At 43.6% G+C, this 15,245-nt stretch overlaps 1 protein-coding gene and 1 non-coding gene across 5 annotated transcripts in view; one reads left to right on the top strand and one right to left on the bottom strand.

Moving 5' to 3' along the window:
* Positions 1 to 269: 269 nt before the first annotated feature.
* Positions 270 to 15,245, bottom strand: part of SPATA6 (spermatogenesis associated 6) — a 121,663-nt gene continuing 106,687 nt past the window's right edge. For all 4 annotated transcript variants that reach the window (XM_056532465.1, XM_056532466.1, XM_056532462.1 and 1 more), the window contains 3 exons: positions 11,150 to 11,249; positions 3,905 to 3,984; positions 270 to 618 (listed from right to left, as the gene is read on the bottom strand). In XM_056532465.1, coding sequence (XP_056388440.1) covers positions 423 to 618; positions 3,905 to 3,984; positions 11,150 to 11,249 — 376 coding nt within the window. In that variant the 3' untranslated portion in view covers positions 270 to 422. The remainder of the gene's footprint in view (positions 619 to 3,904; positions 3,985 to 11,149; positions 11,250 to 15,245) is intronic.
* Positions 13,543 to 13,730, top strand: LOC130283596 (U2 spliceosomal RNA). The gene has a single exon (XR_008846747.1). It is a non-coding gene; the product is annotated as a U2 spliceosomal RNA (small nuclear RNA).

Raw genomic sequence — 15,245 nt, 5'->3', positions numbered from 1 at the left:
AAACAGATTTGTAAACTACTTCTATTAAAAAATCTTAATCCTTCCAATAGTTATTAGCTTCTGAAGTTGAGTTGTTGTTTTCTGTCTTACTGCTTTCTGATGACTCACGTCCCGGGAGCTGTGCAGTTCCTATGGGGATATTCTCCCATCATGCACAGCTCCCGGGACGTGACATCATCATTGAGCAGTTAGACAGAAAACTTCAGAAGCTAATAACTATTGGAAGTATTAAGATTTTTTTATAAAAGTCATTTACAAATTTGTTTAACTTTCCGGAGCCAGTTGATATATATAAAAAAAGGTTTTGCCTGGATAACCCCTTTAATATATTGTATTATGTCTAGCACAGTGTCTAAAGGGGAAGTGCACAGACCAAAGAGAGGCGCTCCGGTGTCCCCACCCCCGTAGACAGCTCCTTTAAATCAAAAAAGGTCCTTGGAGTGATGTGATTTCCTATATGCATTTGGGTTTGTAGCATTCCTGTACATGTTCTTGTAGATTTTCTCCATGCTCTCCTCGAATATGATCCTATGACTTTTTCCTTTGTATGCGGCTGCCCTATTGCACCAGAACTCCCCATTGTCCAGGTGAACAGATTTATCTTGGGGGAATGAGAGGCTGTGAAGGAAAGGTGGGAAAGATTATGTGCATCATTTCATGAATTATAGAAACAAAAGAAACATTATCCAAACTGGAACAGTTCATTTCAAGTCCTTGGTGGCCTTAGGTGAAAATTTTGTGGGTCTACATGTATTACCTCCTCCCGCCATCACCAATTCTTCCCCGTAAGAACCAAATAACCTACACTAAACAAAAGGAGGAATAAGAGGGCAAAGAAAGTAACGAAGTACTAGGTTTCATGAATATCTGCATCATCTAGATAATACTAGGCGTTATGGGGTTCTGGATGTCAAGCTACTGACCCAACCCTAATTGCTTCTGGAAAAGTTCCACGTTCCTTCATCATTCAGATATAAAATAAATATATATATATATATATATATATATATATATATATATATATATATATACTCTTTGGGGCAGTAATAAAAGGCCCAAATTCTAATGATAGGGTGACAAGATGACATTATAAAGCTTTATATGCACCCATCACTCTATTAGTTTATGGATACTTTTCTGACCATTGAAAGGGTTATCTGCAGAGCAGGAAAGGTTATTACTTTTCCTCACTCCTTAGTGGCTCACTTATGGCTAGCTTAACGTCCCAGCAATTGCTGCAACAACATACAGCAAAATCATTCATACACTGGCTGCCACATGTGGGCATGGTTTCGCTTAAAAAACTCCAGAGACTAAATAAGCATCTTCTCGGCTCCTCCTGCTCCATTACCTGATACCTGCAGATTGTACTGTATTGTATATATCATCTGCTCAGCTCCTCCTGCTCTATAACCTGATATCTGCAGATTGTACTGAATTGTATATATCATCTGCTCAGCTCCTCCTGCTCTATAACCTAATACCTGCATAGTACTGTATTGTATATATCAAGTTCTCAGCTCCTTCTGCTCTATAACATGATACCTGCAGATTGTACTGTATTGTATATATCATCTGCTCAGCTCCTCCTGCTCTATAACATGTTACCTGCAGATTGTACTGTATTGTATATATAATCTGCTCAGCTCCTCCTGCCCTATAACCTGATACCTAGAGATTGTACTGTATTGTATATATCATCTGCTCAGCTCCTCCTGCTCTATAACATGATACCTACAGATGGTACTGTATTGTATATATCATCTGCTCAGCTCCTCCTGCTCTATAACATGTTACCTGCAGATTGCACTGTATTGTATATATAATTTGCTCAGCTCCTCCTGCCCTATAACCTGATACCTAGAGATTGTACTGTATTGTATATATAATCTGCTTAGTTCCTCCTGCTCTACAACATGATACCTACAGATGGTACTGTATTGTATATATTACCTTCTCAGCTTCTCCTGCTCTATAAAATGCTTGCAGAATGGACTGTATTTTCAATGTAACCAGTCACTCTTATTTATATGAACAAAAAAAAAACCTTATCTTCTATGCATTTATTTCATGAAACATGAGACAATCCCTTATCTTGCATTATGCAGGTTATATTCAGCCTATTTGAGATTGTGACGCATCTTTAGAAGCCAAAATGGTTTGCTTAGGACCTCTTCCAAGTTCCCTCGAAGTTAGACCTGCAGGCAAATAATTTCTCCATGTGCTTCCTGAGCACGGCTTCGTATTATCAAGCCCCCGGTAATATAATATATTTTTTAGTACTAGTGGATTTAATTAAAAGGAGCTGGTACCTAAATAGACTGTACGGGCGGGAACAGCTCTCCGAGGACTCTTAATGTACTGTCCCATTACACGAAAAGTGTGCCCACAGGCGGACTGACTAGATAAAGAGGGGACACAGCGGCACACATGCCCCATCTCACAGCACAGCTATAGCTCAGAGGGAACAGGCAGGTACAGGGTTACCGCCAAGTCTAGTTATTAACTCCAGAGATGCAATAATGAATGACTGAAAGAGGAGGAAAATAGAAAACCTAGTGTGATATGGAAAAAATACACCTGGGGTGGGGGGTGGGGGGTGGGGGGGGGGTGCTCTGCACCTCAGCTCATTGAAGTGAATGGAGCAAAGTTGTAACACCACACCCAACCTGGAGACAGAAGGGGAGCCGTTTTTGAAAGAAATTAGCTCTGTTTTCCTATTCCTGGATAATCCCTTTAATGAGGTTGTCTAATGACGACAACCATTTTCTATTAGAAGCCATCTGATTGGCTGATCATCACTGATCCAGCTTTTCTACTCCCACCGATTTCCTGTACAGACTCATCAATAGAGTTCATCTGTAGGGAACAGGCAGACATACTGTAGTATGAGAATGATAGAAAAAATTTACCCAATTGTGCATCTTCATTTCAATGTGTACACACACTTTCAGGTAACAATTTAGGATAATTTGCCCTGTGTATGTGCATGAGGAGTAACATTATTGTATACAGTATTTTGTAACTGATTTCCCTTCTTCAGGCTCCAGCTCTCATTTTTAGTTGCCTCTCAGCTATTGGGTGTAAACACTGCACACAAAGAAGATCCTGCTCCCCTATATCTCTACAGAACAGCCTTAGAGGCAGCACTGAGGACTTTATAGAGCGGTCCTTAGCAGTATAATCTGTGAATCCAGCACTAGGGACAAATATAACACTCACTAGACGATGCAGCTTTTTTCTGCGCATCTCTCTGCCTTTACATCTCACTCTGTAGCTAACTCCTCCACCTCCCTTCTCTCTTTATAGACTTGGGAAGCATGTAACAATCCCTCAGTGAGGTGATCAATCTCCAAACACACTTTTAGATAGTTTTTTTTTTTTTTTTAGAGTGAATATTATCATAGGGGAAGGAGCACTATAGGTAGAAAGAGGCATTTTCCCTGATACAATATATCCCAAAGTTTTTATATTTACTTGTACTATTGCTTTATGCAAAATTTGTCCCAAAATAGTAAAAATTTAAGAAGTTTTTAGATATAATTTTTATATTTGGAAAAATAGCCTTACTTTAAGTACTAGAGCCTGCAGAAGACTTTCTGGTCCAAAAAAAAGCCCCACACCATTAAAGAGGTTGTCAGAACCAGACAGTCCTTGTCTACATACCCTATTAGAGAATACATATGTCTTAGAAAGGACACCCCTGCTTGTGACATTCCTCTTAGAGCTATAGCAGTGAGGTATCAAAAAGCAGCAGACCCTAGCCATCCATATATACTTTAGTATAACCCTTTCCCTGCTGTAGTCGTATCCTCCTCTCTTTGCCAGAGGTCTGCGCACTTGTTGCCTCTCCTGACCATATAAAATCTTGACCAGCATCTGCTGGCACCCAGTGCCCCCTCACCTGTCCTGCTCTCTGGTACGGTGTGACTCTTCATTCATTGTGTCGCTGTATTCTGGATCCTTCCATGACACATTCTTATCCTATTAAAATAAAGAGAGAGTATGAATATTTCTCAGGATTCGATAAAAGTTGGCCAAGGTTTTCTTTGTGCACTTATTTGCAGTTTAGACTTAATGGATCATCAGATAAATTTAAAAAAAAGAGTGTTTCAAGATTTAAAATATTCATGGCCTATCCTTAGGACCCCCTTGGTCAGCAGAATATATAGGCTATGACAATTCAGCAAGTGCTGTATACCCTTTACTGTTTATAGGGGCACAGCGCCGTACATACTAGTGTGGCTGTGCCTGGTACTGCAGGATGTTTAAAAGATAAGGGCAATCTCTGCAGCCCATAACGCCATCAGATGTACAGGAAGCCCCATAGACTTGCATGGGACTTCAGACAAAAAACTCACCCACCTAAGAAGGTGGGTTAGGGTTGATACTATATTCTAAGTTGACATATAAGTAATAGCCCTGATTTACTATTGTAAACCTGACATGTTTTGTTGTGTTGCGCACCAGATTCTAAAAACAATAAAACCCAAAAAACGACTAACTCTCTCCATTTTACTGAGAAAACCTGAAAAAGGGGCGTGGTCACAAAAAAAGTGGGCGTGTCCTCAGCATTTTCATAAAAACCCAACATATTTACTAAGGTTTCCACAGAAAATGTAGTGGATTTGAGAACCCGACAGATCAGATCATGTGTAAAAAAAAGCAAAATGTAGGGAAAACTGATTGTTGTGCCGTGCGCTATTAACCCTTTAGACGTGGTGTTCAAAGTTGAATACCGCATCTAAAGCAAAAAAAATACACTCCCGGTAGAACAGTCGGGCTGATCAGGACCATCACAGTGAAATCGGGATGTCCCGATCAGCTAGAACGTGAGCAGAGGGTCGTTACCTGCCTCCGACGTGTCCGTTCGGCGATTGACTGCTCCAAGTCTGAAATCCAGGCTTGAGCAATCGACCGCCGATAACACTGATTATTGCCATGTTAATGCATGGCAGTGATCTGTGTAGAAGATCAGTGTGTGCAGTGTTCTAGCCCCTAGAGGAGGCTATAACATTGCAAAAAAAAAAAAAAGTGTGGAAAAAAAAAGTTAATAAAGATCATTTAACCCCTTCCCTAATAAAAGTAAGAATCACCCCACTTTTCCCATTTAGAAAAAAAATAAAAGTGTAAATAAAAATAAACATATGTGGTATAACGCCTGGTGCGGAAATGTCCTAACTATAAAAATATTTCATTAATCAAACCACACGGTCAATGGCGTACGTGCAAAAAAATTCCAAAATTGTGTATTTTTGCTCCCTTTTTATATCATGAACAAATGAATAAAAAGCGATCAAAAAGTCCGATCAATACAAAAATGGTACGGATAAAAATTTCAGGTCACGGTGCAATAAATGAGTCCTCAAATCCCCCCGTACGCGGAAAAATAAAAAAGTTATAGGGGTCAAAAGATGACAATTTTAAACGTATTAATTTTCGTGCATGTACTTATGATTTTTTCCAGAAGTACGACAAAATCAAACCGATATAACTAGGGTATCATTTTAATCGTATGGACCAACAGAATAAAGAGAAGGTGTCATTTTTACCGAAAAATGTACTGCGTAGAAACGGAAGCCCCCAAAAGTTATAAAATGGCATTCTTTCTTCAATTTTGTCTCACAATTAATTTTTTTTCCGTTTTGTCGTGGATTGTTTGGTACTGCAAAGTAGAATTGGTGGTGCAAAACATAAGCCTAATATGGAATTTTAGGTGCAAAATTGAAAGGGTTACGATTTTTCAAAAGTTAAGGAGGAAAAAATTAATGTGCGAAAACGAGAAAACCCTGAGTCCCTTAAGGGGTTAAATACTGTGGAAAAAAAATTGTAGGGAATTACAACCCACAAAGAAAACTACACTCCACTTTTAGTAAATCAGGGTCAATGTGTGTACCAAATTTCATCGGAATATCTCAAGCCATTTTGAAGATATGCTGGATCATACACACATACATAGTGGATATATACACACACACACACACATTATATATATATATATATATATATATATATATATATATATATATCTTAGGGCTTGCAGTGCACTGTGGTAATTTTCACGTGTCTATATTTGTGTGGCAGCCATGGCGACGTGCACCTGTTTATTTATGATGTTGTATTGGATGTGCTGACAATTATTTTTATATATTTTTTTTAATGCAGATTACCAACAGGATGGAGAAACAGTAGCAGTGACAGTAATCGGCGCTGTGATACGAACGACCTGTCACATGCCATTAACTTCTAATTACGAAGAAGTGAATGAAGCCTTTCAGCGAAGCTCGCACCTAAACATTAAGCCATCTTATAGTAAGATTGTTTGTTGCCCATAGCAACCAATCACAGCTCGGCTTTCATTTCTCATATTGCTCTGGTAAAATGAAAGCAGAGCTGTGAGCGGTTGCTATGGGCAACAAAGTGAATCTTACTTTAAGACAGGCCGATAAATGTTTTGACAAGCTTTACATTAAATGGCAGCCATTTTGGGCTCTGGATAACACAGTGGTCTTTATGGGCACTACATGACATAGCATCCGATTAGCACTTTGCAGTGCAAGGCAGCAAACTAGGCTTATGGGCGACACCGCAACCGAACTTGTGCTATGGCAAACATTTTGTGTTCTGCACTACAAGGCAGCCATTTTGTGTGAGGGATATCACAGCAGCTATTTGGTGCTCCGCATAACATTACAGCCACTTTGTGCTATGCATAACATAGCAACCAATTTGAACATTCCATTATCCAGCGGCCATTTTATGCTGTTCGTAACATGTCAGCCATTTTGTGATACTGATTACATGGCAGCCATTTTGTACCATACATTACCTAGCAGATATTTTCCAGTGTTTCCCAACCAGCCTGCCTCAGCTGTTGCAAAACTATAACTCCCAGCATGCCCGGACAGCCAAAGGCTGTCTGGGCATGATGGGAGTTGTAGTTTTGCAACAGACGAGGCACACTGGTTGGGAAATACTGGATTGTGCAGTAGCCATTTTGTCCACTGCATTATTGTGCTCATTTTGTGCGAAGGATTACCCGGCAGTCATTTTGCACCCTACACTACATAGTAGCCATATTGTGCTTTGAATAATATGGCCTTTCCTACCCTACAGCGACTAGCAGTCGTTTTACACTAAAGATTATGTGGCACCTTTCTTTTTCGCAATACATGTTAGCCATTTTGTGCTATGCATTACGTGGCATCCATTTTGCACCCAGCAACACACAACAGCCATTTTATTTCACAGATTACAAGAAATCCATATTGCACACTGCTTTATATGGCAACCATTTAGTCTCTCTGTCATGTCAGTCTCTCTGTGCTACAGATTACACGGCATCCATTTTGTGCCACTGCCTATTTTGCACTATGGGTTACACGGCATCCATTTTGTGCCACTGCCTATTTTGCACTATGGGTTACACGGCAGCCATTTTGTGTCCATTTCTAACATCATTTTACTATCAAAGTTTTTTTTAATAAATTCATATTAATGCAGCTCTACGTGTGCTCAGATAGAATATTCTAAGATGTCCGTCACCCATTAAGGTTGTGTATTTCATCTAAAACCGTATCATGGCAAAAATGTTCCTCGTCCTTGACACACGCTCAGATTTCCATAGAGTGATATAAAGTCAGAGAAAAAAAAATAATAAAAAAATAAGAAGCAGAAATGTGAAGTAATGAGCCACAAACTGATGAATATTTTTAATTAAATGTTACGGAATTGAGAGAAGAAAAGAAAATTCCTGTGGGTTATAAATTTGAGCGAATCTGCGGAGGCCTTGGAATCGCTGGTGCTTGCCATTCACCGCTCATGCCTTTAAACTCCCACGGCAGCCGAACATTTGTAAAACTCAACATCAGAATCAAATTTCAAAGCTCAGCGAGCGCTCCCACTAATACCTTCTTGTTAGACATCCCATCATTTGTACTGGTTAGCTGTAATTACCGCGCTCGCTCAGCTAGGCCACATCTTTCTGCAAAACTTTATAGCGTCTACGCTGGGTTACTGACCCCATCCCTCCCCAAATACTATCATTGTACAATAAATTCTGAAATATCAAAAATTCGGGATTATCAGACTGTTATACAAAATAATATTTTTTTATTTTTTTGCTATTATAGCGCAGCACAGGCTATTATTAGAGAAGAATGTAGAGGTTCTTGTGTATGCCTTGTGCTTACCTGTTTAGGCTGATATAGCAGGTATAAGATAGGCCCCATGTTGGTTTGCACTTCCAAGTAGTTCTGCGATGCATCCTCTGGCTGAGGGTGTGGTGTTTGATCAGTGCACCTGGTCATTAATTAAGCTGCTAGTGCTTGAGATCACCCAGGTGAACTTATTAAACTAATAAGTGGGTTGAGATCGAGTCATATTCTGCGCCGTTTTGATCTCTCTTATTCGAAGTGTGTTTTCTACAAAAATATTGCCATGAGGGGAACTAATTTCAGTGGAGGTGTTTTATGAAGTTGAAGACTTTAGGCTGTGTTCACACATTTCAACTGCATTTTGCCAGTTTTTGTAGCGTTTTTCTAAACTCCTGGGGAAAAAAGTTTTTACTGTAATTTGACCCCATTTTTGCCACAATGTTAGGACAATCACAGCAAAAATGCAATTTGTGAACAGGCTCAAGGGAGGTGTATAACTACACTGCTCAAAAAAAATAAAGGGAACACTAAGATAACACATCCTGGATTTGAATGAATGAACTAATCGTATGAAATACATTCGTCTTTACATAGTTGATAACATGTAGTGCAGACAACAAAATAACACAAAAATTATCAATGGAAATAAAATTTATCAACCCATGGAGGTCTGGATATGGATTCACACTCAAAATCAAAGTGGAAAACTACACTACAGGCTGATCCAACTTTGATGTAATGTCCTTAAAACAAGTCACAATGAGGCTCAGTAGTGTGTGTGGCCTCCACGTGCCCGTATGACCTCCCTACAACGCCTGGGCATGCTCCTGATGAGGTGGTGGATGGTCTCCTGAGGGATGTGCTCCCAGACCTGGACTAAAGCATCCGCCAACTCCTGGACAGTCTGTGGTGCATGGAGTCTGTTGGTGGATGGAGCGAGACATGATGTCCCAGATGTGCTCAATCGGATTCAGGTCTGGGGAACGGGCGGGCCAGTCCATAGCATCAATGCCTTCCTCTTGTACGAACTGCTGACACACACAAGGGGTCTGAGGATCTCATCTCGGTATCTAATGGCAGTCAGGCTACCTCTGGCAAGCACATGGAGGGCTGTGCGGCCCCCCAAAGAAATGCCACCCCACACCATTACTGACCCACCGCCAAACCGGTCATGCTGGAGGATGTTGCAGGCAGCAGAATGTTCTCCACAGCGTCTCCAGACTCTGTCGCGTCTGTCACATGTGCTCAGTGTGAATCTATCATCTGTGAAGAGCACAGGGCGCCACTGGCGAATTTGCCAATCTTGGTGTTCTCTGGCAAATGCCTAACGTCCTGCACGGTGTTGGGCTGTAAGCACAACCCCCACCTGTGGACGTCGGACCCTTATACCACCGTCATGGAGTCTGTTTCTGACCGTTTGAGTGGACACATCACATTTGTTGCCTGCTGGAGGTCCTTTTGCAGGGCTCTGGCAGTGCTTCTCCTGCTCCTCCTTGCACAAAGGCAGAGGTAGCGGTTCTGCTGCTAGGTTGTTGCCCTCCTAAGGCCTCCTCCACACCTCCTGATGTACTGGCCTGTCTCCTGGTAGCGCCTCCATGCTCTGGACACTACGCTGACAGACACAGCAAACCTTCTTGCCACAGCTCGCATTGATGTGCCATCCTGGATAAGCTGCACTACCTGAGCCACTTGTGTGGGTTGTAGACTCTGTCTCATGCTACCACTAGAGTAAAAGCACTGCCAGCATTCAAAAAGTGACCAAAACATCAGCCAGGAAACATAGAAACTTAGAAGTGGTCTGTGGTAACCCCCTGTAGAACCACTCCTTTATTGGGGGGGGGGGGGGTCTTGCTGATTGCTTATAATTTCCACCTGTTGTCTGTTCCATTTGCACAACATCATGTGAAATTGATTGTCAATCAGTGTTCTTCCTGAGTGGACAGTGGGATTTCACAGAAGTGGGATTGACTTGGAGTTACATTGTGTTGTTTAAGTGTTCCCTTTATTTTTTTGAGCAGTGTTCTATATATCCGGATCCCATAGAGATAGCAGTAGTATACAGATAGAGCTGAAGGGGAGGTGTATTACTACTATTTATCTTGATCCCATAAAAATAGCAGCAGCAGTATACAGATCTGGATGGGAAGGGGTTTGGGGGATAGCAAAAGGGTATCTGGTAGGTGAATATGTCATCCTGTAGTTTACAGGAAGTCAGCTGACCCAGGACCGACCACTTTCTCTCACAAATTAAGCACAGTAACTTTGAGTCAGGCTGGTGATCACATGGCTCAGTTACAGTAATAAAATGCATGAATGCAGCAGAGATGGAAAAAAAAAATTGTATTGTATGACTAGTGATGGATGGTGAGTGTGCATAATTTGTGCAAAACATGGAGTGCTTCTTTAAACTCCCTCTATGTATATTTTAGGGTTTTGTGGCTTAAAAACAAACACTGTCTAAGTCTGATTTATTAAATACTGTATTTTTCACTCCATAAGACACACTTTTTCTCCCCCAAAAGTGGGAAGGAAATGTCTGTGCGTCTTATGGAGCGAATGTGTGTGTGCCAAAATGCAGGGAAGGCTGCAAGGGGGAGGCTGCTGAAGAGGTAAGCTTACCTGCCATGCCGCTGTCCCGTTCTCCTGTCTGCATAATGGAGTCTTATGGAGGAGCATGTGACACACGCGTCACTCCCCTGCGCCCAGCGTAACGCTACGGAGGAAGCAGAGTGACGTGTGTGTCACTTACTCCTCCATAGACTCCATTATGCGGACGGAAGAACAGGGCAGCGGTACCTGTAAGCAACTACAAGGGGGGTCCTGCTGGCCACAAGGGGGTCCTGCTGTTTACAAGGGGGTCTTAATATTTTAGTACCCATTTGGTTCAGAATATTTTTTTTTCTTGTTCTCCTCCTCTAAAACCTAGGTGCGTCTTATGGTCAGGTGCGTCTTATAGTGCAAAAAATAGGGTAACTCAATATCCAAAAACTCACAAAATGTAGCTTCTGCCGGGCACTGTTTGTCCTTACTATACTTCTGACTCGTTCATGGGTTTCCTTCCAGTTAGCAGATGTTCGGTGATCTGTCTGGAACCTACAACAATAAGAAGTACAATAAAAAAAAAGTTACATTATCTACTTCCAGATTTATGAAAAGGTACCGTATATACTCGAGTATAAGCCGAGTTTTTTCAGCACGATTTTTCGTGCTGAAAACGTCCCCCTCGGCTTATACTCGAGTGAACTCTCAGCCTGTCAATCCCTTCATCAGACTATAAGCCTAGGGTGGGAAATACATCATCCCCCCATGTAATCATCCAGACCTTCGTCATCACCCCCCCTTCATCATCACCGCCTGTCAATCCCTTCATCAGTGGTCTTCAACCTGCGGACCTCCAGATGTTGGAAAACTACAACTCCCAGCATGCCCGGACAGCCATCGGCTGCCCGGGCATGCTGGGTGTTGTAGTTTTGTAACCTCTGGAGGTCCGCAGGTTGAAGACCACTGCGGCCTTCGTCATCATCCACTGTGGCCTTCGTACTCACCCCCCCCCCCCCCCCCCCCGTCAAGGCAACGTCACTAGTCCGGGCCCGAAGCGCGGAGAAGAGGCCCCCCCGGTGAAAATGTACAGCCCGTAACGACTATCCCTCCCCACCGGACAGTCCCTGCAGCATAGATCCCCAGACCAGCTCACCATAACTTCCCGACGAGGGGAGGAGAGTACAAAATAAAAGGGGGGGGGGGCTGGATGATGACGAAGGCCGCAGTGGTCTTCAACCTGCGGACCTCCAGAGGTTTCAAAACTACAACACCCAGCATGCCGGGAGTTGTAGTTTTGCAACATCTGGAGGTCCGCAGGCTGAAGACCACTGATGAAGGGATTGACAGGCGGTGATGATGAAGGGGGGGGGGGGGGGAATGATGACGGGGGGTCTGGATGATTACATGGGGGATGATGTATTTCCCACCCTAGGCTTATAGTCGAGTCAATAACTTTTCCTGGGTTTTTGGGGTAAAATTAGGGGCCTCGGCTTATATCCGGGTCGGCTTATACTCGAGTATATATACGGTAGACGGATTTTAAACAGATGAACATGGAGAAGTAGCAACATTAAAATGTAAACTATGAACAGTTGTATTCTACATAAAAGGCAAAGTAACCACTGGAAACAGTCATCAAGCATTCCCCTAATATCTTAGCAGAGTCCCTATATCGCAAGAGGACAGAACAGTCCTTGGTGTAAAGACTGCGCAACCCAGAATGAAAATCACAAGAGCAAGTTCTGTCCAAACAGCGAGTAAGAAAGGAATGATGGGAGCGTTCAGCTCTGAGACCTACAGAATTAGTAATGCAGCTCAGGTGTATATTCAGGGGTGTGGACATTTTTTTTAAAACCACTTGCCCACCAATCCTCATAACAATCCTCTTGTCCTGGTACATAAAATAATTTCAACCAAAATAGTCTGTAAATAAGGTCTTTATTAATAGAAACTTAATAGGCAGACCAGTATGTCACCCCATAGGGCCCCTGATAAGTAAGTCCACCCGATTAAGTAGGTCGCTCCCCCCCCTTCAGGAAGGTATGTCCCTTTATCAGGTAGGTCTGTCCCCTCATCAGGTAGGTAGGGCTCCCCTAGTAAGTAAATAATGCCCCAGATAGATATGTTCCCCCCAGTTGGTTGGGAGGGTGGGCTCCCCCAGTAGACAGATAGAGCCCCAGATAGATTTGTCCCCCATTAGGTAGAACTCCCCCAGATGTAGACTAGTCCCTCAAGAAGGGCTCCCCAGTAGGTAGAAAGGCCCCCAGATAGATATGACCTCCATCAGGTAGGGCTCCCCAATAGGTAGTCACACCCCCAGACAGATATGACCCCCGTCAGGTAGGGCTCCCCAGTAGGTACACTGTACACAGGCCCCCAGATAGGATATGAAACTTCATCAGGTAGGGCTCCCCAGTAGGTACACAGGCTCCAGATAGATATGACATCCATCACTGATGGGAGTTATATCTATCTTGGGGCCTGTCTACCTACTGGGGAGCCCTACCTGATGATTAGGTAGGTCTTCCCAGAAGGTAGAAAGGCCCCTAGATAGATATGAACCCCGCAGGTAGGGCTCCCATGTAAACAATTATACCACCTAAGTCAGTGTTCTTCAACCAGAGTGCCTCCAGCTGTTGCAAAACTAAAACTCCCAGCATGCCCGGACAGCCGAAGGCTGTCCGGGCATGCTGGGAGTTTTAGTTTTGCAACAACTGGAGGCACCATGGTTGGGATGCACTGCCCTAAGTAGATAGGTTAGAACCTAGTGGTAGGCAGGTCCTCCCTTATTTAGTAAGTAGCCAAGTTTGAGTAAGTCACTTCTACTTACGGTACATCTCCCTGTTCCGCTTCTCGGCCTTTTGGCTAAGATCAAGTGTAGTATTTGTTCTTATCAGTTTTTCATGCCGGTGGACAGTAACGCCGATATGGGGCTGGTGGGGATGGGTGCTGCATGGAGGATGCAGGTGTACCAGGGCTTTCCGGGGCTGGTTCTGAGGAATCAGCTCGACGGCTGCCCCGATGTGACCTGTTCCCTCCGGGTCTCGCCATGAGGCTGAGAAGGTCTAGAGCCGAGGTACTTTTGTGCCTCGGGGAGTGGTGACCCCGAGGTGCCGAAACTCACTGGGAGGATAGACTCACTGAGTTGAAGCACGGGCACCATAATCTCTTCACCTTGTGGCACTCACCTCTTGATTCCCGGCCTTCTGGCTAGGATCAGAGAAATTTTTATAGATCCGGCCGGATGTCCGGGCAGTATATCTGCACACATTCACTTATTTATTTCTTTTTTGTCTCACTGTGTCACTTTTTGCGTGTTGTGTGTTCACAGGATTTGTCAGGATGCGGTAGCCCTTCTGGGTGTCCCTCCTGGCGGTCTAGGGGAGGTGTGTGTGGCCATTAGGTTCCGCACCTCCCTGCAAACACCCCGGGTACTCCTGCTTTGGCAGGGTACCTACCGTAATCGGCTCTGCGGGCAGATACCTTGGCTAACGCCAAGGGGGATGCCGGGAGCATTTGTGGCCCCTTAGTAGCTTCGGCGAAAAGGGACATCGAACCTGGAACCTCGCAGGTACCTTTTGGTCCGGAGGCGAAGGGTAAGGTTTGTTGGGGGGCCTCTCTCCTATCGGAGAAGGGCTTGCGATAGACCGCATCCTTTGTGCACGTTTTTTTAGTGTAACACGTTTGCACTTTTTCTTGCACTTTGGGTGAATCGAAAGCACGTTCCTCGGCTTTAGATAAAAAAAAAAAAAAAAAAAAAAACATCTCCCTGTTCCCTGTAGGGACTTCCTGGTCGGGGGTGAGTGACGTCACTCCCCGCCACACATCCGCTAGGAACGCTCGCTATAAGCTGCATCATACAGCTGCGGTCTATAGCAGTTTAGTGACGGGACAAGACAGTCTTGCCCCGTCATATGTTAATTCTTCTGGCATTTAGTGCTGCTTGTCCCGAGGCAGGGGCTAAATGTCTGAAGAATTCTCCTGCCCGGCGCCCGGAACTGCATGTCCCGGGCGTCGAGCGACACAATTCTTACATCCCTGAATTACAATCTGTAACTCAGGATCAGCGCAAGATAAGAAATCCAGTGTATTTAATGTAGTAATTCTATATGTAAACATTAAAGCGACATCAATGGTCGTCTTTGCGTTCCCGTATTCATTATTGTGCCGATTTACAATTTACATAAATTTCAGATATTAGAAACCAGCGCTAATCTTAGAGACCCTTCAACTCTCTGTGTACGTCCAAAGTTTCAGGCCAGTGTGCTCTTCAGCTCCAGTGTGGGTAGACACAGGCCAGGGTGGGCAGTACAGTTGCCAAGACAACTGTATGGCGCCCAAGGAGTGTTGTGCATTAATTGTCCTATCCAGGGCTCAAGTCCTGCAGGAACGCGAGGGAACTGAGTTCCTGCACTTTTTCCAGAGCAGGAACACCATTCCCATTAGCTGGAGTTCTGCAGGGCCAGCCCTTGAGTGGAAATCTTGGGTTCCTTGAGTTCCTGCACTTTTTTTCCCAGGACTTGACCCCTAGTCCTATTAGCTGTAAGG

Source organism: Hyla sarda, chromosome 7, assembly GCF_029499605.1.
Source record: "Hyla sarda isolate aHylSar1 chromosome 7, aHylSar1.hap1, whole genome shotgun sequence".
In the NCBI taxonomy this organism is placed as follows: domain Eukaryota; kingdom Metazoa; phylum Chordata; class Amphibia; order Anura; family Hylidae; genus Hyla; species Hyla sarda.
Note: the sequence above shows the minus strand (reverse complement) of the source record. Positions and strands in the feature narration are given on the sequence as shown.